This window comes from Microtus oregoni, unplaced genomic scaffold (assembly GCF_018167655.1).
Source record: "Microtus oregoni isolate MIOR12 unplaced genomic scaffold, Mior012 000024F_ref0000369, whole genome shotgun sequence".
In the NCBI taxonomy this organism is placed as follows: domain Eukaryota; kingdom Metazoa; phylum Chordata; class Mammalia; order Rodentia; family Cricetidae; genus Microtus; species Microtus oregoni.
The window spans coordinates 31,817,420-31,844,616 of record NW_024543083.1 but is presented as its reverse complement, the minus strand read 5'-3'; the positions used below and the strand labels follow the sequence as shown (position 1 = coordinate 31,844,616).

General features: G+C 33.9%; 1 protein-coding gene across 1 annotated transcript in view; it reads right to left on the bottom strand.

Annotated features, from left to right (window-relative positions):
- Window positions 1-987: 987 nt before the first annotated feature.
- Glra3 (glycine receptor alpha 3) overlaps window positions 988-27,197 on the bottom strand; it is a 138,336-nt gene continuing 112,126 nt past the window's right edge. The window contains exons 8-10 of the mRNA XM_041673841.1: window positions 21,606-21,749; window positions 19,289-19,333; window positions 988-8,277 (exon numbers count right to left, since the gene is read on the bottom strand). Coding sequence (XP_041529775.1) covers window positions 7,999-8,277; window positions 19,289-19,333; window positions 21,606-21,749 — 468 coding nt within the window. The 3' untranslated portion in view covers window positions 988-7,998. The remainder of the gene's footprint in view (window positions 8,278-19,288; window positions 19,334-21,605; window positions 21,750-27,197) is intronic.

The window sequence follows — 27,197 nt, the reverse complement described above, 5'->3', positions numbered from 1 at the left end:
TGTCCTGCAATCTTATCTACTTCCAATATCCAGGAGGATAACTATATGTTTTTCTTTGGGTTCACCTTCTTATTTAGCTTCTCTAGGATCACGAATTATAGGCTCAATGTCCTTTATTTATGGCCAGAAACCACTTAAAAGTGGGTACATACCATGTTCATCTTTTTGGGTCTGGGTTACCTCACTCAGGATAATGTTTTCTATTTCCATCCATTTGCACACAAAATTCAAGATGTCATTATTTTTTATTTTATTTTATTATTTTTTTTTACCACTGAGTAGTACTTTAATATGTATATATTCCACACTTTCTTTATCCATTCTTCCATTGAAGGGCATCTAGGTTGTTTTCAGGTTCTGGCTATTACAAATAATGCTGCTATGAACATAGTTGAACAAATGCTTTTGTAGTATGATAGGGCATCTCTTGGGTATATTCCCCAGAGTGGTATTGCTGGATCCTGGGGTAGGTTGCAAGGAAGTCAGGACCGGGAGAGGTGCGCCCACCCACTGAGACGGTGGGGCTGGTGTAATTGGAGCTCACCAATGCCAGCTGGACTGGGACTGAAAAAACACGGGATCAAACTGGACTCTCTGAACGTGGCGGACAATGAGGGCTGCTGCGAAGCCAAGGACTATGGCACTGGGTTTTGATCCTTCTGCATGTACTGGCTTTATGGGAGCCTAGTCTGTTTGCATGCACACCTTTCTAGACCTGGATGGAGCGGGGAGGACCTTGGACTTCCCACAGGGCAGGGAACCCTGACTGTTCTTTGGACTGGAGAGGGAGGGGAAGGGAGATGAAGGGAGGGGGAGGGAAATGGGAGGTGGGGAAGAGGCGGAAATTTTTAATTAAAAAAAATCCCAGATGTGATAGTTTCTAATGGGAGAAGTGGAGTATGATTTTTAAAATAAGATAATGTAATTCTTTGATAAAGTTTCTCTATAAATAATTAGACAAAAAGAGAATCACCATCTTGAAAAAAAATTAATTTTTATTCTATTTCTGATTAAATTATCTGCGGTTACACGAGGAAGACCATATATTATTCACAAGTTAATGATTATTAGAGAATCTGCTAGCTGTAAAATTAAACTAACGGTAATATAACAAACAGCAATTTGATAAAATCGTGCATATCATTTTAATACATTTAAAGCATAATGTTTTGGAAACTGTGACATAAATCTGGACAGAATAAAGTACTCAAATATGCCACTCAGAAAGACACACCTCAGATGTACAGAAAAATAATTAGCATAATAAAATAGCAATACTTTTCTGTGGTATAGTTTTATAGATCATCTTTTCTCATGAATATGAAGTCGCGACACATCATGTAAAGCGATTTCATCGAAAAATATATGACATGGTTTCTTTTTATTTTGGTTCCCACAGTATATTACATAACACCCCCAAAATGTCAAGATGCTTCACTATATTTTCCAAAGTATCATCACTCCTCATACATTTAAGTGTAAGCTTAAAAAAAAGCTTTTGCATAATTCATAAAGATGAAACAGTAAAGAAATGCTAAATTATTCAAACAAGTCCAAGTACAGTTTTTACTTTTGGCATTTAATTCAGAGTTCCTTACTCCTCCAGTATGTTAACAGCTTGGCTAGACACTGTGTGTAGAACTCAAATTCTCTGATGATGTCTTTCCTTAAACACTTTAGAGAAAAATCAAGTATTAAAATAAAACCTAATTAGGACATTATATTTGAATTACACTATTATTCTAAATAAAAAGCATTATGTTTATTTCAGTTTTTTAATTTGTATTTCTTTAAAGATTTTATCTATCTTTATATCTGAAATGCATTTAAAAATATTTAGCTTAAAATAATTGCTGAGTTATAGGAAGAAACTAAGTTATTGTAAATAGTTTACATAGAACTTTTACTAATTCACTTTAATAAATAAACAGTTTTATATTTAACTATTTTGTAAGACTGAATACATCTTAATATTTGACAAAGTGCCCAGTGAATTTCCTAAGTAAATAAAATAATAATAAGGATATTGAATGGTCCAAATAGTGGCAGTGTAGGTAGTGTACAATGAACTCTAAGTGGGACAAAGTGAAATTTCCTTTTTAGGGATCAAACATCCCTTTTGGATAACAGCTAACCTTGGCTTATACAGATCCTCTGTCTCTATATGAGAGCTAGGAGACAGTCTAAACAGTGTATTATTATAGTCAGTAGTGTTGGATTGAACCCTGGGTCTTCTTTGTGCCAGGCAAGCTCTCTCTCCCTTGAGCTGCATTCCTGTAGTTAGTATGTAGTGTTATGGATAGAATTATAAGCCCCCAAAGAAAACACAGCAATGAATTCTGATGGCATCATGGAGAATATGAGTCACTTGCTATATTAAAAATATAAGTATTTTATAGAATTCTAATTTTTGTGGCAGTACTTCATTTTATTTATTATTCACATAAGTTCAACTAAGATTTTCTTGTTAAAATTATTTGAAAGACATTGTGCTTGGGAACTTATTTAGATATTTTGGTGCAGACTAGATAATCTTGGATTCAGTTTTGTAGGACTTGAATTTAGGCATTTAAAATATTGTGCAGTTCTGATGACTAAATTCTTTTCCAAAATGCACAAAATCAGCCATTTACCTCAAGTCTGCAATCTCTTGAAGTCACAGAACTAAAAGGATTAATGCTTCAATAACAGTTCATTGCTCAACTTTGAAGTTAATCGTAGGCAATACAATCAGAATTATCTTGTTAAAAATGAGTACAAGTTAACAGGACAGGAATGTCAGTATTATAACTGTGCTTGGTTGGTAAGCATTAATTAAAGGAGCCTTGCAGTTTCAAAGATGAGATAAAAGATCTTTCAATCACTATTTTAAGAATCTTCCCACTGAAGTAAAGCACGTCCTGTGTTTATGGGTTGTACTTTTGTTGATTATAATTGTCTTTGGTAGATTGTCAAATTAAATTGCTGCATGGTTAGAAATAATTCTAATATGTCCCTAATATCCTGATCACGATTTTTATTGTCGTATAGTCTCTGCCTTTTTAGTATCAGTGAATCCTGACCAATTTGTCTGAGAATACAGAGCATATGATGCTATTTTTAAAGAGTCTGGGATGTTGTTTACACAGTAAAATATGTGAAATTTATTTGGAGTGAATTGAATTGGAGTGCTTCCATTTTCCAACTTTTACTATTCAACATATTTCATATTTTACTTTTCTTACCTCTCATTTTCTCATAGATCAATTCCCTGGAGTGCACACTTTATAAACAAAAGGAAATTTAGTTGCTAACACAATAATCCATTTTTCCCAAGTAACTAGCAGATTAAGGTATATCATGATGAGAAGACTATACTTGCAATAAATGAGACAAAAGTAATTTTAAAACAATCTGAAAGATATGGATAATTATATCCAAATAGTCTATTCAGTTACAAAAATATTAGAGTAGCTAAGAAATCATTATCTTCTGTTAAACACATATTTTTTTCATAATTTTTATTATAACTTCCACTATCTTAAATAGATACTGGACAGTCATAAAATCAATGCATGTGATCATGTATTTATGGGTTATCATGCATTTATAATTGAAAATTTTAAATTAAGTTTATTAGAATATATCCATACAATAAGAATTTATTATGGAATAAGGTTAGAATTCATGATACTCTCTCTATGTTGCAGAGCTGGGAGCTGGATTAGCTTTTGGGGTATGTGTTATGGGAAAACTAAAGAGAATATAGATGGTATTTAAACATTTGTTTCCCATTTCTCCAGTGGTTTTAACATATACTGTAAGTCATAAAGAAAGCTATAACCTTTGCAGTGATTGGGAAATTGTCAGGAGCCATGCAACCTAGTCTCCATCCGTGTATAAATGCCTGTCCATTGGATCTCCACAAGGCAAGACTCGTGGAGATGGTCTCTCAGTTGGCAGGAACCAGGGGGCCACAGACTAGCAGAGGACTTTGCTGACTTTTTGCAGCTTGCAGGCTCTTTTTTCTCTTATATTTTTTATTACTTTGGCAGTTTTTGGTTTTACTTTGTCAGTCACGCATACAAAAGCATTAATTTCTCCTGGAAATTGTGGGTTTTTAAAAAATGTATATTTTCTTTAGAATCAGCAGGGAGCTAAAGCTTTACATTTTTTTTTTAAATCTGGAATTACTAACTACAGCTCCTAATTCTGGGAATTTCTTTGACTTAAAAATTAATGGGTCTTGTTTTTAAAATTTTTTCTAAGTAAAAGGTTGATAAAACTACCTTGTGAGAAAGAGGCTCACAGACCTGTAGTGGCAGGAAGTAATGGGTACATATGAAAAAACAACACTTGGAACATGAACCATGTCTCCCAGCGCTGGAGAGGAGAGTACGGCATGCATACACAGGATTAGGAAAAGGCCTCAGGAATACGCATCGTGCCAACTGTTGAGAGTAAGTTCTCTGGATACCAATCAATGATAACAAATATAATGTAAATTATGGAATGGATAGATCCAACAGGACCTTATATTGGTGGAAGAACTATAGTGCTATGGGATGGAAAAGGGGTACTTTATCAAAGTCTACCTTTTACGGAGAGATTGAGACATGGGACCCTCTTATAGAAAAGGAAACTGTATAAAAACGTATCTTGCAGGCATAAAAGAATTGTTTGGGTTTGAATATTCTTGTCCTTAAAGCAATGTACTGATATCTACTACTCTTTAACTTGGAGCAGCAAGTTTCTGCCAGCTGCCATAAGTGCTGCAAGAGCAGGATGTGTCTGGTCCAATTTTTAGTACACCTGCCAAAGTGCTAGGTAAAGGTTGTGTAGGGGATGGAAAAATGGATTCGGGGAAGCATGAAGGAGAAAAATGGGGCTTTTATAATGATTATGATGCATTCCTAAAATATAGTGTATTTCTTAAAAGTCAAAAATAAAACCTGGGTGGTGGTGGCGCATGCCTTTAATCCCAGCACTCGGGAGGCAGAGGCAGGTGGATCTCGGTGAGTTTGAGGCCAGTCTGGTCTATAAGAGCTAGTTCCAGGACAGGCACCAAAGCTACAGGGAAATCTTGTCTCAAAAAAAGAAAGGAAGAAAGGAAGGAAGGAAGGAAGGAAGGAAGAAAGAAAGACAAAAACAAAAATAGAAACCAATAGTAAAGCTGTTACCCTGGTAAGAAAAACTCTGTTTACATACAAAGATAGCTGGAGCTATTCAGGACCACTAGAGTGCAATCTACTTGGTGGTCAGAATTCTTCTTGTGCTGATGCCCTTTCCCAACCTGGGCCCCGACAGGAAAGAAAGAGAAAGTTGTGCACATCTATACTAATGAGAAAACAGACTACCTAGAAATGCATGTACTGTGGAAACAATATTTCAAGTTAAGATAAATAAATTTTAAAATTAAGTGAAACAAACATCATGCACCCCTCTCCATTGTTTTCCTCATGGCTAATTTAGAATACTCTGGAGCTTTTGCACTGGAACAATAGTTGGTGCAGATGCATATTTAAGTTATATCTTACCATTGATATTTTTCTGATTTTCATTTAAAAGATTCTGATTTTGCCCTCGGGTTGTGGCTTAGCAAGCTTTCCCCTAAAGTTTAGCAGACTCTGGTTCCTATCTCCAGAACTAAGAAAGAAAATCTCATTTGACACAGTTCTATTGAGTCAAATACATAGGATGTTGTTACTATTCCAGTCTTAAAGGTTCTGTAATATCTCATTGGTTCATTAGAGGGTACACATTTCTTTAAGTGCCTTTGATTCAGCTGTGTTTACCTTCTAATGGTTGCCTCAAAAAAAAAAGGCTATTTATACTTTTCGTGTTGAAGGACAGGGTAAGTATAATAGAAAGCAGAATTATTTATAAGGAAAGATAAAGAAAAATGTACTTTTGAGATAGCAACATTTTCATAGAACTAATGTCATTCTTGACAAATTTTGTCAAGGCTCATATATTTCCTTTCAGCTTCAGAGATTAAAAAAACCAGACATGTAATGACCTCAAATATGAAAGCTAGTCACACCTGTGATTTTCTTTAGGGCAGATCTGTGCTTGTGATCGTTGTATTTCTTTTGTTTGCTTCAGGCAGAATTTATTCAATTTAAGTAATGTCAGAATACTTTTGAAATAAGACAAATAAAGTAGAGACAATGTATGCAAGCATTTTGCCAACATTGAAGGGGTGTAGTTCATCATTACTTTAAACCCTCTGGCTAACTCTCAGCATAAACAACATATCTTGTTCTTATATTTAATACATGAATATATTTCGATGGTTTTGGCTCACAGATAACAAAGAATGACACATATGTTTAACCTTTAGGTGTGTACTTTTTCAGCAAAGAAAGCATGCAGTAACAAGTTATTTCACTTGTCGGCTGCATATAATCACAAACACAATGCTCTTATCTTGTAAAAGTAAATTACTCATAAAAGCGATTACTTTGCCTTTTATTAGCAAGCACTGCTTAGCATGGGTTACTTTTTCAAAACTTAGCTTTAAAGTCTATGATTGGGTTTCCCAAACTACAGAAATATTGAAAAGTTTTTCATTTTAAATGGCAGTTTCTGCTTTGACTTTTGAGAGCAGTTAAAGGTCAGAAAATAGTACCATTTGGTTAAAAAACAGTTAATCTTTCTACAACACATTTGAGAGATTTTTAAAATTTTTGATGCTTTCACTTTATATAATCTTAGAATAATCAATAATTAAAACATCTAAAATCACTTTAAATGCTTTTCAAATATAATATTAATGGCAGTAATAGTTAAGAAAAAGAATAGCTGAGTCAGAGCTTGGTTTAATTTTTACCAAGAATTCTATTATAAACCTTGCACTCGTAGCTGCTGTATGACTGAACCGAGACAACTCCACGTCAGTTAAAATAATAGCATGGGCCAAGGATACATCCCAATTAAAATTGTTTTTAAATGCTCACAACTTGTGAATGACTACATTTTGAATATATTAACTTATAAAGATTAAAACAATCTCCATTGATTCATTCTCCTGCTATTTGGAGGTATTTTGGGCTTATGTAACTTAGATGAGAAAATGATTCTTATTAAAAAGAATCCATCTTCCATGAATCCATTTATATTTTTCCTTGAATTTTTATATCAAAATGTAAGTACTTTAGTATATTAATATTTAAATTCTCATTCTAAACTAAGTATAAAAATCTAATTGAATTTGTTTAATTACATAAATCACCAAACATTCAGACAAGCTGCTACTAAATTTAACAATTACTAATGAGCTGATTTTTTTCAGTGTTTGGTACTAATTAAAAATAAATGTAACACTTATTTAAGAACAAAGACTCCCACAACATCTTTATCTTTATTCTTAGAGATTTAAAGATGAATAGATATTTTACAAAGCATGATTGCTTAAGCTGTTGATTTTAAATTTCCACAGAGAGATATTTAATATCCTACATGATGGCCTTTGTTTTGTCTATCGAATTTGATAATTTGTTCCTGTATATGTTGGTTCTACAATGTTCCAATGGTCAGTGTTCTAACTGAAATGAAGTTGCCACTGAACAATCTTGTCACTTTCCTTTTAAAATATACTTTACATCTCAAACTATTACCTTTATTAGTCTCAATATTTTATTATACTTGTTTCATGAATCTTACTGTGCTAGTCTTGATTCCACCTTATTTACTTTAATTGAATTAAAAAAGTCAAGAAACCCCAAAGTGGTTATAATGTCTACTGTATGTGCTAGTATAACATATATAACACCCATTGACACTATGAAGGAAACAGACCATCTTGCAGTAATATGAAACAGGACCTCACAATATGCATTTTGTATCCCTTAAAGGAACAAATCTGTCTCGTTATTTTACAGGGAACATAAAAGTAAATTCTTTCCCGGTACTCTCTTTAATGCATTGACTGTCATTTGCATACCACACGCACATACACACACTCTGATGGAAAGGAAACTTTTTCTGACTGCAGTGTTTTTGTGTGCCTTCAGAGGCTTAATCTTGCTGCTGATGGATGTCTTCATGCCTAAGAATCTTATAGATAACCCAGTAGAAAATGTTAAAAATCAAAAACGCCAGAGGAAAGCAGGCTCGGGAGATGGTGTCAATCTTCTTGGCCCTGTCGATGAAGACCTTCCTCATTTCCTCGGGGCTCTTTGGCATTACCTGGACAGCATGGTTGGGGCCCTTTGGGAGCACGCCATCCTTTGCTTGCAGACATGGCCCCATTCCATAAGTGGTGAAGCTGAACCGACTCTCCCTCACCTCATCTTCCTGTTTATAGAAAACACCAGGAGATGTTTTAGTAAGGAAGCAAGGCATGCCGTGCAGGATTTCAGAATTATGGCTTAACCTTTATCATGACGTATGCTCGCTTTAATATGAAGAACAGATAGCAGAAGCGCATGATGATGAGTTGATGTGAGGTTTTCCTTGCTTTGCTACCTCCTAGAGATATTCTGATCAATATGACACTCCCAATGAGTTATAATGGAGAGATAAAAGTTCTAGGGTGTTTACATGCCACAAAGTAAGTGAGAGAAAGAAAAAAAAGCTGTTGAGAGATTTATTATAAATATGTGTATCTTAGAAGCTTTTGGTTACAAGTTTAAACATACAAATAACTGACAAAAGGGAAATCAACACCAGAATCATTGGCTGAATTTTTATTTCTTGTGGAGACAACCTTTTAATACTCATTTCTTCCAATTCTAGTTACTTCCTTGGAAAGCACAGCTTATTAGAAAATGCTGCTTGCTTTGTGTTACCTATTATGCTGTTTCTCTATTTTATACCATCTTGTTTGTAAGAGTTACAAGATAATAACATGATCTAATTTGTGTATGGCTACTTCACAGATACTGTGGGTTGGTAAATTATGAATATAATTTGAAGGGCTTATTTCAACTGTAAGTAATAAACTTATTATAAGTTAAAATTCATAAATAATGTTTGAAATTATACTATTACTTCTAAATAAAGAGAAATTCCCATCTATTTACATAAACAACTAAAACTGGGGCTTGACAAATGGCTTGGTAGTTAAGAGTTCTTATTGCTCTTGAAGATCTGAGTTTGGATCCCAGCACCCACACAGTGGCTCATAACTGCATAAATCTCTGGCCCTAGGGGATTCACTGCCTTCTTCTGGCTTCTATAGACACTGCAAGCACACAGTACAAATGCACAGACACACATATATGCACATAAAAAGCTTAATTAAAACCTATAAAATTGAATGTAAAATTTATAAATGAAATATCCTCATGATAGAGAAATTTGCTATTAACTAATATATAGTAAAATCGATGAATACATGAAAATGTGAGTTAAATCATTACTGATAACAAGGGTCATTTTTTGCTAGTAAAACCGCAAGTTTCAAGATACATTTTATCAGTATAAAACTGCTATGATAGTTCTTTTTTATATTAGTTTAAGAGATAAAATAATCATTTGGTCCAACTTGAAAACTGCATTAGGTCTATGAATGTAGCTGCTCAATAAACTACATATCATAAAATATGAAAGTTGAAAAATAGGAATAATTATGGATTCTAAAAGTGAGAAAATGAGCAACATTGATTCAATAATGTATTAAGTAGTTTTATAGAATCATGAAGGTGAGGTAATTCCACCTGAAAGACAAAAGCATATAATTACTGGAAACATTTGAACTGTAAGATTCATTAAGCAATTGGATTTGAGTGGAAGCAATTAAAATACAACAATTAAAATCACCTTAAAATAAAGCTTCCATCCAAGTTACCTGTGACTACTGTAATACTGTATTGTAATGTTTCAGAACAAGAAAATGGAAACCATTTTGCTCAGGACTCTTGTAAATGTGATCATTCGTGTGGCCATGTTTTGACTTCCCAAAGCAATTTTATGATAAACATAGTGTATGATTTAAAATTGTCTTTTAAAAAATATATGTGAATTTAATTGTTATTATGTAAATGGTATATTATCATCTTTAAGATTTAACAAATTATGTGGCTTCTTGCATTCCTGAATGGAAACGTAAATTATTTCAGTAATTTTAATTATATATTCAGATCATTTAATTTTGAAATATAATATAATATTTAAATTACACCAACCCACATATTTAAAATACAGCACTGAAAAGGAGAAAATAGCTTTTTCGATGAACATTTGCATGTATTGGTGTATTAGTTGAATTGGAAAGTTCATTATCAAAATACTAATATTTCATGATTTTACAATATACATTTAACAAACCAATTCATTTACTTCTTTTCATCTATTCTGGACTACTTATTTTAAAATCTTTGAGACCACAGCTACTCTTCTCAAGTAGTTTTTCATGGAAAATTAAACATGGAATAAATGAACAATCAACTTTTTTTCTGTTTGCCTTTTATATAACTGACTGTGTGTAGGAGAGTGACATAAGTTCTGAGCTATTGTGACACTCTGAAGATGACCCATGGTTTCTAAGGTATCATTTTCTTGAAAACATAGAATTAAGCTAAATGGGGAATGGAGCCAGCTCCACTTTCTGTAGATAGCTGCACCAGCATGAGAGGTTGAAGAGGACTGTGCACGGGTCTGTTCATCCTCAGCCAGTGTGACTGGCAGTATAAACAACCGCCTTAGAATGAGCTCTTTGACTTCTGTGTGCGAAGGTAATCACATACCCCTTGACTTTTGTGTATGCAGGGGCAATGAAGCGCTGTCCTAGAGAAACAACTCAGATTCCTGTAGGATGATGGTGGGGCTAAACTTAGTTTGAAAGATTGTCTTTGTTTAGAGAGTGTAAGTGACAATTCAATCTGAACTTCAGCAGTGGACACAGAAGACATATTATAGCATAGCTTTTCCTCAATATGCCTAGAAAGTTTTGTTATGCTCTGAGGAGCATTTGGTGCTGATCTGCTCTAGGGTTAACAAGGCCATGTGCAGAAAATTATTGGGTCTGAGTCTTACTACTGTAATATGTATGGCACAGACGTACCCCCCAGGGAAGAAATATGTCGAAGAGCAATGAGATAGAAATTGAAGAGGATGTGCCTCAGGATCCAGTGATGTTTTCTTAATTGACCATCCTCGAGAAGTTGGGGTCAAATGGTAGTAAGGGGAGAAGCACGTGAAGAAAGCAGTTGGTTTTCTGAGATGGCTCAAGGTGAAAACGTGAAAGAGTATTTTGTTTTGTCTTGATTACATCTATAATCCCTTGCAGGCAACACTTCAAAAATAGTATTTATAGTATAATGTGCCCACATATTAAAATATCTGAGCCACATGTTAGCAAGTTACAGGAGGTGGGTAGTTAATTTTAATTAAGAAGCTTGAATTCAGTATGCCCATAGTTTTATTTCACTTGTGCAACATATAAATTGAAAAATTTAACCTTCTTAATACTCTCTCTTTGTGATCTGATGTCTAATTTGTATTTATTTCATCTATAAAGTCAGACTTCATTTCTAGTGTTTGGTAGTAATACATTGTCAGGAGCTACCAAATAGATAATAGTAATTGCAGTATAACCATTTGGATTAATCTTGTGTAGAGTTAGCAGAGCTCTGTGTGGTCCACGCTTTCATGAATCTCTAAGTTAATCAATGTAGGAGGGAATGTTAGACTTTCAGATGATGCAGCATAAAAATGTTTGGTAGAAATGCTGAATTCCAACTTGTAGTGTTCTTATTCATCAATTTCTGGCCTTTGTGATTAAATCACACTCATCTAAACTCTGAAGTACAACCATGGGTAGGGAGGATTTCCTTTACAGAAAGTGGGAGGACTTGTAGATTTGTGGGCACATTTATTCCTACAAAGACCATGCTGAGGTCACTGGTGGGAAGAAAATCTCTCTTGACTATTTAAAATAAAGATCATTAGCACTTCACACATGTCTATTAAGAAACTAAAAGATAATAGTGAAAAATGGTAGGATTCCTATGAGTGACTTCCACGCTGGAAAGACTGGAAATAGGCTTAGTTTTAGAAGTTACCACTCTTAAGGAAGTCTACTAGGTTTATTTACATCAAACATTAGAAGCAATGATGATAGTGGAAAATGGAGATAAAGACACAGATATAAGTTTTTTAAATTTATTTCATCCGTTCAGATAGATCTAATTGGACAAATGAAGTTAAGGCTGTTGACACAAAAAAACTATCTTGAAGGTCAGGATTTTCTTACACAACTCTGAATAGGAATTTAAGATAAAACAATATTTTAAATGGGATGCTGAAGGATGCTGAAAACAGATATTTTAGATACTGAAAATCAGTGGATAATGTATGATACTATTACAAAGGAGCAAGGACGCAGTAAGTTGACAAAAAGAAGCTGGTGGGGCAGTAGAGAGGGAGGCTAGGTGACTGGCTATGGTTGTAGGAATCGGTAGTCAAGAAGATTCTAGGTAGGAAGAAAGAGAGTACAGAAGGTTCTTTGACTCCATGTGCAATTGAAAGAATAGAACACATATTGTTATTTCTGGTCTGAGCCTAATCTTGATTAGCCATTTTTAAGTATAGTTTTAACTGGATGTATTAGAATGGGACCTGTAACAACTATCCAAATCTTCATCTGAAGTAAATACCAAACACTATCAGTTGAATGATGACACTTGGCATTCTCAGCTCTGATTGAGTGAGTGGAGGCAGGGGTGCTAGTTCTAATAAGTGTTGCTAGAGCAGTCTGTCTGGCCTCTGAAAAAAAAAATAGATGGATCTTGGCAGACTGGCTGTTATATGAGTTCAGTAAAGAATTCCTACACTCATCTTCATGTGCTGGATAATGTGAAACTTCTAGAAAGCTTTGTCAGGACAAAGGAAGTAGTTACGATTTGACTGATGATTTGATATTTTCTTTTTAATCTCAGTCTAATAAAAAAGTCAAACACAGTATACATATATGTGGGAGAGATACAGTTATGGTCTCCTTTCCTCTCAGAGAAACTATGTTCTCCAACTTATTGCAGAAAACTGATGAATATTTAATGGAGATCACAGGTAAAGTTAATCAGTTAATGATGAATGATAACTTTTCTCTTCAAGGGAAAGATCAGGAAGGTTTGGAAACTTTGGTAGCACATGTGATAGGACAATAGAAACCAATTCATCCAGACTCCAGGTTTAACATCATTGGTCTCCCTCTAGGATTTACTGAGTCTAAAGCCAATAAATACAATTCACAAGCACTGAAGGAAAAATTGCCATCTCTTCTGGACTCTACTATGAGAGGACCAACATAGAATACTTCTGAACTCTGCTGAGTCTGTTTTGTACTTTTATTGCCCCCTCTGTGTAATGTAACTAGAAGATGAATTGTATTTTAAATGAAAAAGGACAAACTGAGAGATCTGAGGCTCACGGCCTTACGTCTGTGGTTGTGGAGGTATCTATCTAGTATGAAAATGAAGGTAGACTCCAGTTTCTGGGAAATTACAAATAGTGGAATTTCAGAGAGACTGCCAGCGTGTAGAGAAATCAAACTCTCGGTACTGTGAGCAGAGATGATGCATTTAAATGATCTATGGGTGTTCTCATGAACTTTGATAAAAATAGCCACCAAGACATGAAGAACATTGGTTCATAGTTTGTTCTCAGATATTTGTATAATGGGCCATATGAAAAGGGAATTTCAATCAATAGTCCCTTATAAAATAAATACCCTATATTTAGAAGAAATGTTTACTCAGGAATATTCAAAAAGGTAACTTCTTGGGTCGTATGTATCAAATTCATATACAGGCAGTTTATCAGACAATGAGCCCCAAATGGAATCTCCTTCTAACCTGTCAAATGTCTGCTGAACTTTACAGTTTTGTTCCTCTGAGACAGGACAAATTACCTGCTTAATTAGTGGGAAGTTATAGTCTATAAAACATTTCCCAAGAGTTGTCCCATGAATTTTCTAGTACCATAAAATAGTCAAGTGAATCTCTTAAGTGATTTCTTGCAAATTTTCTGAAAAGCTGATCCTAAATAATAAAACAGTGGTGAATCTTCCTTAAAAGGCTACTATCTATTATTAGGTTACTGAATTAGAATATGATGTGATACATTATCTTATCATGAAATCAATTTTAGTTTTGAATAGTTGAAACATAAAATTAGTGTTTGTAAATGGTCAGGTTGGTATTGAAAGTCCTTATTCCAATCACCTCTCAAATATTTATTGAATATAATTTACAATTTGAAATATCTTCAGTGTATATTCTAATGAACTCCATGTCACAAAGGCAAGTAATTAAAAAGCATATGTATATTTGACTGAAAAGTTCTCTATATATTTTCTAATATCTAGTGATCATAAAATTAAGGCATGTTATGACTTTTAAATACAGATTATATAGAATAAAGATTGCAAAGGATGGACTAAAAATAAGCTACAAAACATAACTGCTTAGAAAAGAAAAATTAAAACATTAGTTTAATTTACTTGGAGATAACCCCCCTTATTATTCTTTAAGCCAGCTTCAAAGGAAAACAATGAAAAATTTAAAATGCCACTTAGTTGTATAATTTCCTAATAAGGCTTTAAAAGACATTTTAAATTGGGAACAGAGAAAAATATTTTAGTAGTTATTCTTCAGACCTGCACTGTGAAAATTGAAGTCCTTTTTTTTACAGTGTTTAAAGTATCCTATTGAAGTACTACTCATATGTCTGCCTACTGCAGATTGAAATAGTAGAGGTAGGCTGAAGGTGGTAGACCAGATGTAGTCCTTCAGTGAAATCTCCTCATTCTGTCCTCACAATAATATATCATCATATCCATGAGGTCAGAACAATCAGAATTAACTTTTGGTCTCATTCTAGGTCTTTAGAAAGAGGAATCAAAAATATGAAGTTGGAATATGAATTTGATAAAGGCAGGAAAATTGTCACCGAATGGTCACAAAACACTGAGCATCTAAGACCCCAGGAAGTTGATTATATGAATTATAGTAAGATACAGAAAAATATGGTAAGTTTATAGTTATATCATATATATAATTTCCAGTGCAATGCTTCTATCTTAGTAGATACCTTTTAAAGGTTCTTTATACAGTTTAGATAATGAATAGATAAATGTAAATGCATACTTGCTTCAATAACTTTTACAATTTATTGTCAAATGTTTTTGTGTTGTTTCAAAAAATAAAATGTAAGAAAATACAAGTAGGGTCAATCAAACTGTTTCATAGTTGAAAGTCAAACGTTGATATGAAATTCTTCAAACACCACTTGAAGGAAAGCTTTGCATTGACTAGAGATGACTTAGAGTTCAGTGTATGTTTGATGCATTCAGTGTTGATTCCAAAAATAATTAGGGGCAAACAAGTGGCAAATTTTAAGTTTCTAAAGATGAATGTTCAATATCTAGATGAATTGTGAAAATGGGATATAGATATTTTAAGGGAAAGATAAGATGTCCATAGAATGTTTTTTAAAATGTACCCCATCTTCTGGTGTAGTATACTAAATTCTTTCAGTGAATAGAATTGGGGGTGTGTGGAAAAGCCACATGTTTATTTTAGTTAACTTTGAGATAGAGGCAATTATCACATTTTAATTTCAAATAAGAAGGCCTTATATTACTGATGGGGAAGCTCAGCCAATCACATTTGGCTAGGGTGTGGCCGCCTGGGGCCAGGAAAGAAAACCTGGGTATCCAGGTGCTCTCACTCTCTTCTCTGCCCCGTGTTTGCCAGACCCATTTCGGATATCGGAACTTTTACCCCGGTCGTGTGAGTTTCCCCATTTTCGATTATTAAATTATATCTGTTGTTTTTAGCTGGTCCGGTTAATTCTAGCATACCGGTCGAATATGCCGTCATATTTCTTTGTTTCTTTCCTTTTAATTGCTTATTTGCCTACCAGTTCTGTGTGTTTGTGCATGTGTATGTCAGTGTGCATGTGCCATAGGATGGCATGGGTGTGGAGATTAGAGAACAGTTTGGGGGAATCAGTTTTCTCCTTCCTACCTTGGTTCTGAGATAAGAGCTCGGGTCAGATCCTCATCCATTTTCATAGAAAGTGTCCTTACATACAGAACCTTCTTGCCAGCCCTACATTTCTTTACAGAATATTACTTTTTATGAATAGTATTAAAGCTATATTTACTTGAAAGGAATAATTTGTTTAACATAAATTCTAAATACTTGTTTTCAGAAAACAATCAAAATCTTATCTTTATTTTACTTGAGAAAGTTTCAATGTCTCATAAAAGCGAATCTTTAGAAGATAGTTCTTTTGGTTTTTGAATTATTGAACAACCACTTTTGAAAGGTATACGTAAACATTGTAAGTCTAACCTATTTAAGGAATATGTTCATTCTAGAGTATACCATAAATAAATCTAGATTGGAACACATTAAATGACTTCATGTATGTGGGTACCATATAGTTTCAGCCATGAGGTTTCCCCCTTTCAATCAACACATTGTACATAATTTTTTTATTTGCTTTAAGACTGTAGAACTACAGAATACAAGACAGAAAAATAGTTTACACATCAATCTTAAAAGTTATATTCAGCTCTTCTAAAGTATGACAATAAATACATTTACAACACAAGTCATTTTAATGTATTATACCAATTTTCAAAATGCAGCGAATTGTATCTTCTTTTGTAAAGAAAGCTGTTGGCCTAGCTAAACACACATTTTGGTCATAATTTATTTTATTTGTATATGCGGATGATAGTTAGAAGACATGTTCTAGAATGTTCTCTTAGCAAAGCATTGCATAGTTACTGGAATGTGGAGGAAGCTACATGAAATGCATTGAAGCAGTCCAATGTCACTCAAAGCTCTCAACAGACAATGCATGTTTGGAAACACTAGGGCGTCCTTGTATCTCTCCATACACGACAACAGTGACCTCTAACGAAAATATTTTTATATCATGCATACACCCATACACATTCAGCACTGGAGATAGCATCTATGACGTGGTGCAGTGGGAGTCAGCATACAGCAGGGTTTAACAGTGTGGGGTGGGGAAATTTGTGTACGAGAGCAAAGTTTTACTCTTCTGAATGGACAAAGCATTCTTTTGTACCTCTAATAGAGCAGACGTGAATTTCAAAGATTATGTATCAAGTTCAAGTCAATACTATACTAAATTATAAAAACAACATTTCGAAGAATTTCATCTGCACTGCTGTTAGATCTCTTCTTGCAACAAACTCTCTATAAATTTTCTTTACTTTGACTATCCTTCCTAATTAGCGTATGAAGGAAACTCATGAAAACTGTTGCTCGTGAAAAGAGACACGCTCTATCATTTGGTCTATTGTGATTAAGTGGATTTTAAGACTTAGATTGCTCAGAGCATTATAAAGCAGAACATGCAGTTAAAGAGGATAAAGAATTCGGACAGTCCAGACAGTTTTGAGTTTGAGAAAAATGCCTTACAAAAGTCAAAGTTACCATTTCCAGAATTGTACAATGCTTATCCTACTTGTTAAAAACAGAAAAATCTAACTTTTCTAAAAAAATGTTTACATTACTATACATTTTTCTGTTCAAAATAATTGATTGTGAGATAAGCATAAGATTTCATCAGAAATCTTTATAAAGACATAATTAATAGAATGTGCAATTTTCATTAGTTTCTGAAAACTTTTTAGTTACTAATGATAATTAATAGTTTAGTTTTTAGAGAGAAATTTTACATATACATATATTATTTATTATTATATATGGCATGTATATGAATCCATATTGAACTTACTACATCTTATTCAGATTTCATAAAATGAAAATATTGCTAATTGGATAGTTATAGTTGTTAAATCATATAACATTTTTCATAGATAAAGTCAAGAAATATTAGGATTGGAAAATAACATAGTAAACTGATTAAGTGATTGTAGATTCTAGAACATAATAAGTACTTGCCTTAGTTAGGGTTTCTATTGCTGTAATGAAGCACCATGACCAAAACAAGTTGGGGAGGAAAGAGTTTATTTGGTTTATACTTCCACATCATAGTCTACTGAAGGAAATAAGTACAGAAACTCAGACAGAGCAGGAACCTGGAGGCAGGAGCTAATACAGAGGTCAAGGAGGGATACTGCTTACTGGCTTGTTCCTCATGACTTGCTCAGCCTGCTTCCTTATAGAATTCAGGACAGCCAGTTCAGTGATAGCACTATCCACAATGGGCTTGGCCCTCCTCCATTGATCACTAATTAACAAAATTCCCTAGAACTGGATCTTACGAAGGCATTTTCTCAGTTGAGATTATCTACTTTCGGATGACTCTAGTTTGTGTCAAGTTGACATAAAACAAGTCAGTACAGTGCTTTAGAGTAGTACTGGTTAAAGATAATATGCAATAAAGTTGAGATGGTAAAAATGTTCATTTAATATTATTTTTTCGATAGATTATTAATTGGGGAATGTTAAAAATGAACAGCAGAACGCATCTTGGGAGATACATAAAAATATAATTTACCCCCAAATTTCAGGTTAGTAAACTAGACTATTTGTAATGCAATCTTGAGAATCCAATTCTGGGTTTATACATTTATAAGTCACCCATGGATGAATACTCTACATTTTCCTCCTGGATGCTTATGCGTCATTCACGGATGTGCATCTTTGTGATATCTTTATATATTCTTATTTATAAAATTGAAAATATGAGCTCATTAAAACAGAATTTTTGATTTTTATACATAATCTTTCAATGAACAGTGTCAAAAAATACATAGCTGACACAAAAGCATTTTGAACCTCATTTTTTGGTTGCTTTTACAGCTGCTCTTAGAATTGTGTATATAAATAGTTTCCTATTTATTTCCTTATTTATTGCTATTTATTTATTTATTGAGTCTAATCTCATTTTATAGCACTGGTGGGTCTAGTCCTTGCTGTGTAGGTTAGGCTGGCTCAAACTCAGAGAACTCTGTCTGTTTCTGCCTTCCTAGTGCTGGGATTAAAAGTCTGACCCAACACAACTAGCTCCCATTTGTTTTTAATTTTCTCCAGTTCTATGATTTCCTCCTGTGAGGATCACTACAAGATATAGATGATATTTCTAAAATATATATGCTTAAAATCAGTTTGACCAGTTACATTTAACTGTGTACTAAATGAATCATAACTTAGTCTTTTATTGAGTGAGCAAAGATAAGAGTATAACTCTTAGAAAAGATTATTGTTCCTAGCTGAAGAAAAATGCTGTTTACGTAGCTTTAAGTCCAAACTGGACTGTGTTTCCCCACCAAACACTGGCTCGAGCAGAATATGCTGTCTGCTTTTTATAGATGATCACATTCCTCTACTTAGAGTTAAGAAAGTCAATTTACCGTGTCTGAGAAACGGTAAAACTTCTCCAGTGCAAAAGCTTCTGTCTGTGGGAAGGTAAAGTGGACCAAGAAGGATTGAGAAACCAGAGAATCAAATCAAGCATAATTACACAATTGATTTTAATCACATACACCATTTTAGCATACATTTGTATCAATTCATTGGTGTTCACAGATGCGAAGTATCTATCCAAAAGTATTGAATCAAAAATTAGTGGCTGTGTTTTCCATTACATTTTAATTACCTTTAGTCACATATGCTGCTGAATATTTCAAAAAGTGATGAGAGAACAATAAACCATTATTACTCTTATATTTCTTTTTAACTTTTCCTGGCACATGAGATTCTGAACATACTAATCTTTGCATCTTTGCTGTGAGCTAAAGAGTAATGGACACCAAGTACATCAAATATTTTTATCTCACTCCTACATGTGGTAAAACGGAATATAGAAGTACTTCAGTCAAAAACTTTTCCTTGAAAAGAGGAACTAGAATTGAATATCTAAATTTATGGTCTGGCTCGTTATTCAGTGATGTTTAGTGTGCAGTGACTATGAGACAGCAGCCTTTTCCTATTTGAGAAAATATGTATGATGCTTCTCATATCTAGTCTAGGTAGCCTATGGTTGAAGCTTGCTACAGTAGAAAGGATAGAAGAGGAAAGTGTAAAATCAAATACTAATATATGGAAACTGAGTAGTGCCCCAATTACAGCAAACAAGAATCAGGATAATTTTATCAGTCACCAACAGGAAAGAAAGGCACCTGCTTAAACCATGTGAAGCCTTGGTTCTGTTACAGTGTTTTGGTCAGTTTAAGAAACAGGAGAGAAAGGGTGGCAAAAATCTGTGTGAGAGACGTGATGAGGAGAAAGGGAGAGAAGGAGAGAGGGAGAGGGAGAAGTAGGAAAGGAGGAGGATACAATGGGGTGGTTAAAACGAAGAGGAGAGGGAGGAAATAGGTGGTAGAGGAAGAAGAGCAGGAAGAGGAGGGAGAATAGGAGGGGGAGGAGGGGAAAAGAGTGGAGGAAGAGGGAGAAGAGGAGAAAGGGGAGGACAAAACATAAATGACCAAGGCCAGGGGAAGGTGGAAGGACAATATGAAAGTTATTCTCCTTATCACAATATATTTCAACATATGAATGGTATAGTTTTCTTTTCATAAAAATTTATCAGATGAAAAATCAAGGGTTGTTTTATGTCCAGCAAAATACTGTCTCAGTATTAATGTTCCTTTACTACATTCATTTGTGGATGTTTATAGGGTTTGAGATAAGTTTTAGAAGTCAGTTTCCTTAGAATACATGTAATATTAAGTGTACTTCAGCTGAGAGATTAACATCTTTTGTTTTAAAATGTTTAACAAATATATAAGTACCAAATAATTCACAAATCACTGAGTATTTAAAAATTATTAAAACTTCTTACCATTTAAGCCAGACCATTGTCCTTAAGATTTATGTTTTGCTTAAAGACCTCAGTATATAGAACTGTGGAAATACTTTTATATATGATTCTGAGAGTGTTGTGTCGAGCAAAGATTTTTCTTTAAGTTTTAATTTGGCACATTTACAAGATAATAAGTAAACCATAGATCTACTGTTGAGAGAAACTCTGTTATTATAAAGGAAAGAGGGTTACTCAAAATCATGCTGTCCATAATGAAGGATGCCTTAGCAGATTTTAACAGAGGAGCAAACACATTATACACAACCAAATTCAGCTAGCGTGTTATTTCCACAGCTTTCTATGACTGCCTAATGATGCTTCAAATGCATTTTCTTATGGGTTCATCTTTGATTAGCAAGATAACAATAGCACTTGGTTTATTTACCACAGGGTGTCAGAACAAAAATATTTAAATATGAAAATGCGTATAAGAAGATACTACACTACATAAATTCGTGATTTTAATACTTCCATGATATTTTATGAAAACAACCAATTAGCTCAGATAGCAATTTTTATAATTAAATCTGATGTCTTTATTACATGTTGTCATTTGAAATACTCTAGCATTGCAAGTAGGAGATGGATATTTATCAATTGAAGCATAAACAATGTTGTTCCTGGAAATATATTAATGACCTCAATAAAGCATTTATGTCATCAGATATAATACATATATAGTATAACTCAATACTATAATTATCCCTGAAACAATCTTTACATATCCTTTCAACTGAAAATGAGAGACTATCATTTCACTTAGTTCCCAGTCCAAGTTTTTTTCATGTATATTTGCATTACACACAACAAACCACTACACACTGCAAATTGGTATCCCATTAAACCCAATAAATGTAATTGTTTACCTTATTCTTTCTCTTTCGTCTAAATCTCAGAAGCTCTTTGTGTTGTCTTGATACAAAATTCACTGCTGCATACTCCAGTAGTGCTGAGAACACAAAGAGGAGGCATACTGCCATCCAAATATCAATAGCTTTGACGTATGAAACCTGGCCGGGAGAGAAGAGCAAGCCAAAATATAAAAAAATTGACTTTGGTTGCTATTGCCTTCAAAACCAAAACTGATGTTATTTTCTGATTCTGAACATATATTATAAATCTGTTAGAAAAATAAATGAAAACAATCTATTCATTAATCACTTCCAAGATATTATTATTTGCAATTTTATGCAATAGTCATAATTGTAGGACTTGAGTGTATTTTGCTATTATTTGCAAGGTAAACATAGACTCAAACACAAGAAACAAAGAAAGAAGAAATATTCTATGTCCAAAACATTATCAATAGGAAATAGGAAAGGAAGAAGTCAAATTATCTTTATTTGTGTATAATATGATTTTATATGTAAAAGACCCCAAAACTCCACCAGAAAACTTCTAAATCTGATAAATACTTTCAGTAAAGTACCAGAATACAAAATTAAAGAAGACATCAGATGATGGAAAGATCTACCATGTTCATGGATCAGTAGGATTAATATTGTGAAAATTCCCGTCCAACCAAAAGATATCTACAGATTCAATGTCATTCTCATAAAAATTCAAACACATTTCTTTTGCAAAAATAAAAAAATCTTCATTTTTATATGAAAACAAACAAACTAACTAAAACCAGGAAAGCTTAAATAATCCTGTACAATGAAAGAACTGATGGAGGAATCACCATCCCTGAGCTCAAGTTCTACTACAGAACTATAGTAACAAAAACTAGGTGATATTGGCATAAAAACATATGTTGATTAAAGAAATCAAATTGAAGGCCTAGATCCAACTCCACATACCTAAGGACACCACATTTTTTTCAAAGAAGCTAAAAAATACATACTGGATTTAAATCACCATTTTCACCAAGTGTTGCTAGTCAAACTGGATGTCTACACATGAAACAATGAAAAGATACTCTAGTACCCTGAACAAAACACAACCCCAAATGGTTCAGAGACCTCAACATAAGACTAGGTACCCCAAATCTGACACATTATAATGCTTGAAGTTATGCTTAAATACATAAATAAATAGACATACATATATGCGTGCACAAAACAATGTTAACTTTTAAGTATTATATTTTTGTTTTGTTTATACTTTGCAATGATTTTATTCTACAACTAATTCAGTAAATCTTACTTGTTCTCCAGTTCAAAATCTTTCATAGGCACCCCTTAAGAATAGTAAAAAGAATCCCTTATTTTCTCAGCTGCTGATCTGACTACATTTACCATGATAAGGATCTATGTGTATATATATTCATATATATGAATATGGTTCATATATATGGTAAAAATTATGTCAGTTTCCTTACTATTGAGCTATCTGAATGTAATTTGCTATACCCTCAGCACTCTTAGCAATAGACCCTTATGAAAACTGTTTTCTAATCCTAATGTCCTGATCCCATTTTATCAGTTATCCTAAGAATGACATTTTAATTTTAATTTAATTTAAGTATGCCCTTTTCTTCCAGCCCAGGGTCTATAAAAGGTGACTTGTTTCTCTTTAATTTCAGGTCTCATTAGTGTGCACTCTGGAAGATTTGCTCAATCTTTCCTTGGCTTTGGTGTTAGCAGTAGTTTTAATGAGTCAAGGCTAGCTATTTTACAGAACGTTCTTCATAAATTCTCATTTTGTCTCTTAGTAGTGTCCTATTAAAGTATCGCATCCATTCTTCATTGTGTATTTTAGCAGGGAGCACAAAGTGTTGCTTTTTTGGCTATGGTGAGGTCTTCCAGGTTTCTATATTATAAAGGTACTGATTTTCTCCTGAGTGTAATGTTCTGAAATTATGCTAATACAGCTTTGTTGTAGAACATGTATTTGGTATACGTGAAATCTTGGATTTGATCTCTAGCTCTGAGTTCCCAAAATTTATTCTGAATTTTTGCATTCCTTGATGATTTGGTTTGACCTGGTCTAATTTCATCACTATCAACATTTTTAGTGATCACTCTATTATTATCTACACTTATTATGTCCTTATATATGTATATTTATTATTGAGACCCCTACTGTGAGAAATCTTTTAATTGTAGCACACTTTATTCATTTTGAGGTTCACAATATCACTTTTAACAACTCTCCATTATTGTTTTACCATTTACTTTTTTAATGACAGAAGATGTATTAAGTTTATTTTGACATTTTTCTCTTTTCATCTTTAAGTCAACCTCATTTTTAAGGAATTATTCCTTCTAGCCTTGAAGATTTGTTTTTACTTTTTTGAAAACTATGTGTATGTATGTGTCTGTGTGGTAGTACAGGTACCTGAGGAAAACACAGGCATTAGATATTCCTGACACTGGAGTTGCACTTGGCTGTGCACTGACTGAGGTATGCTAGGAATCAAACTCTGGTCCTCTGCGACAGCAGACTCTACCCTGACCCACTGAGCCATCTCTGCATTCTGTAAGAAATAATTCTTTAGTAAGAAGGACCTTTTAGAAATGAAGGCCAGGGTGTCAATATACTGAGTGTTCAACTTTTCTACAAAATCTTTATCTTATGATCACACCATACACTGCTTTGGTTGATCTGATTTATATACCCCCTCTTTTTTAAATTAACAAAGCTGGGAAATACACAGAGATAGAGTGAGAGAGAGACAGAGAGAATGAATTTGCTATATCTATCTATTTTAATCTATTATCTATCTATCTATCTATCTACCTATCATCTAGCTATTTATCTATTTATATACCTATATATCTATTTGTCTGTCTGTTTGTTTATCTAATTTATCTGCTTGCCTATTTTCTATCTGTCTATAAATCCACTTATCCATCCATCTGTCAAACATGAATACACACTAATATCTCTGGTTCTATTTCAACACCTTAGTCTTTGCTATTTTCTATGTCACATCTTCCTTTAAAAGTGTAGAATTTGGCTCAAATATATTTGATTATGCATCGTATATGTTAATTAATACTGCTGAAAAATACCTCTGCCTGTGCCCTCTATAACCAGCTGTCTCATGTCCCAAGCCTCATCCCTGTAAGTCGCAGTGCTCCTTTAGCATTCTCCGTTGTCTCTGGCAGTCTGGCTATAACCATTGGGCCAGTCAGTCTCTTATTTCCTAATAGCCCTCAACCAGGATCCCACAGGTCTTCTATTCACATTGTCAGAAGGCTTCTACTGGCATTGAATTCCTCAGAACTGGAGTTTCAGTTCTACCACATGGAGCTGCCATGTGGATGCTGAGTATTGAAACAGGTCCTCTGACAGAGCAAGTGTTCTTAACCTCTAAGCTAAATTTTACCTCCAGTCTCACAGAGAATATTTTTGAGATTTTTCTTTAAAAGGGCAAATCTTACTACACTGCCTTCAAGTTAAAACTCCCTACTTTTTCATCACGAATTTAAAAGCTTAAATCTATTTTTAAGGCAAATAAAACACTTTGCTATAAGGCTCTATCATACCTTTCTTACCAAAATCATCTATTATGTTTTTACCACATTCATCCAATATTTATTAAATGCCAATGATTTTAAACTGGTTCTATTTTTTGTATTATAGAAATAGAGATGACTAATGGAACTTATGTTGAAGCAATTAAGTAAGGAATGCAGAAGAAAACTATGTAAGTAATAAGTTAATAAGAGAATTCTCATAAAGTAAATATGAAATGATGGAAGAATGACTGGGCAAAGGAGACTCCTCTGGATAAGGTCCTCTCTGGGCCTGTGTCAATCATTGGCATTTGCCACTTTCTTACTAGGTCATAACTACCATTCCCTTCTTTGAATTTTTGGAAACTGAGAACAGCCAAAAAGTCCGTCCTATCTTTCTGCCTCCGGATCTTTTGACTTGCCTTTACCTTTGTCTGGTAGATTTTCATTGAGTTCTTCCTGTTTATCTTTCAGAAATCAGCAAGAGCTACTTTCTCAGGAAATCTCCTAAAGCTTCATAACAGAATAGTTCTTTGCACTACCTTTTCTCTGCCTTTTTCACAGAAGAGGCAAAGCTCCTTATCGTAGAGGTGGCATGGAGGCCTAGGGAAATGCCTGCTGTATATCACTGAGCTACCAACTGCAAATGTTAAGATTTGAATATAATTAACCTACGTCTGGAGAACAAAAACATGGCTACTATCCTACTACCTTTCTTTTAGACCAATTAAATCATCACTACAAATTAAGAACAACACTGTAAGTTAGAATTCATTTTTTTTTTGTCAAAACTTTTTTCCCTAACAGTTAAAAGTCAAAGCTCTCCCATGTTTGTTTGCTTTGATCTTAAACTCAGACTATATCTTCTACCAGACACTGGGAGAAAGGACTTGGGGTCCAGGTTTTATTAGAGAGAAACAAAATGTCTTTTGATCAGGAGAATCAAAACTTAAAATCAGAGAACTATTTTATCCTTCAAAATACATTGAAGACCCCCCCCTAGATTACATAAAATATAGTAAGGGATTTGAACTACTTAGGATCAAGTAAATCACAGTCTACTGAATTTATATTAATCTAGGGAGGTATTGTCAGCTTGATAACTAATGTTAAGTTGAATGCTTAACCATAAATGGGATATCTGTATTACCAGTCCCCAAGGCTGAGGGCTGATTTCAGATTGTAAGAGGAAAGGCAGGGATCAGGGGAGCAGTATGGAATAGTGCAGGGACACTGCACTTATGAACTCTTAACAATGTGGTTGTCTGCACAAAATCAAGCCAGTCATCATTCTGTTGAGAAGGGGGAATGATTCATGAAACTCTACCCTAATTGTGGCACTATGAATAGCTGAGGGCATCTGGGGAAGTGAGAGTCAGTTTTCATTAAATTGATAGTTGCTGGTAGGCTGACCACACTCCAGTGAATTATCCCACGCCCAAGAGCATGTGAACAGCACAAACTAGTCTCAGTGGATTGTTGAAAAAATGTCACGATGTAGGGTTTAAAACCCTGAAAAAGAGCAAGGAAGGGTATAAGGAGGGGTTAGAGAGAGGGAAGGTAATGGGTCGGACTTGTGAAGAAGGAGACATGGGGGAAATGATGTGATTATATTATAATCTCAAAAAAATAAAAGAAAATTTGAAATAAAGAAAAAAATTGGCATGAAGGTGAATAGGATAGAGTAATAGGGAGAGATGTGGGAGGAGTTAAGGTAATGAATGAGGGGTGAATTTGATCTAAGTACAATGTTTGAAATTCTCAAGGAATTAATAGAAGTATTTTAAACTTTATAATATATGTTCTGTATACTTAAATCCATATTTAAAAAATGCTGTGTATTTCTTATACTGCTAGTGTTGTAATTAGAAAATAGAGACAATTTGCTTTACAATTAGATAAAAACCTATATGGCTGAACTGTATCATTATTGATGAGTTTGTATATCATAAACAAGTCACCTTGGTCTTGGAGAGAAGTCATATTTGGGGATCTTGCCTAAGTACAAATTTCTTTATATTTCAAACTTTAAAAACATAATATAATGGAAGT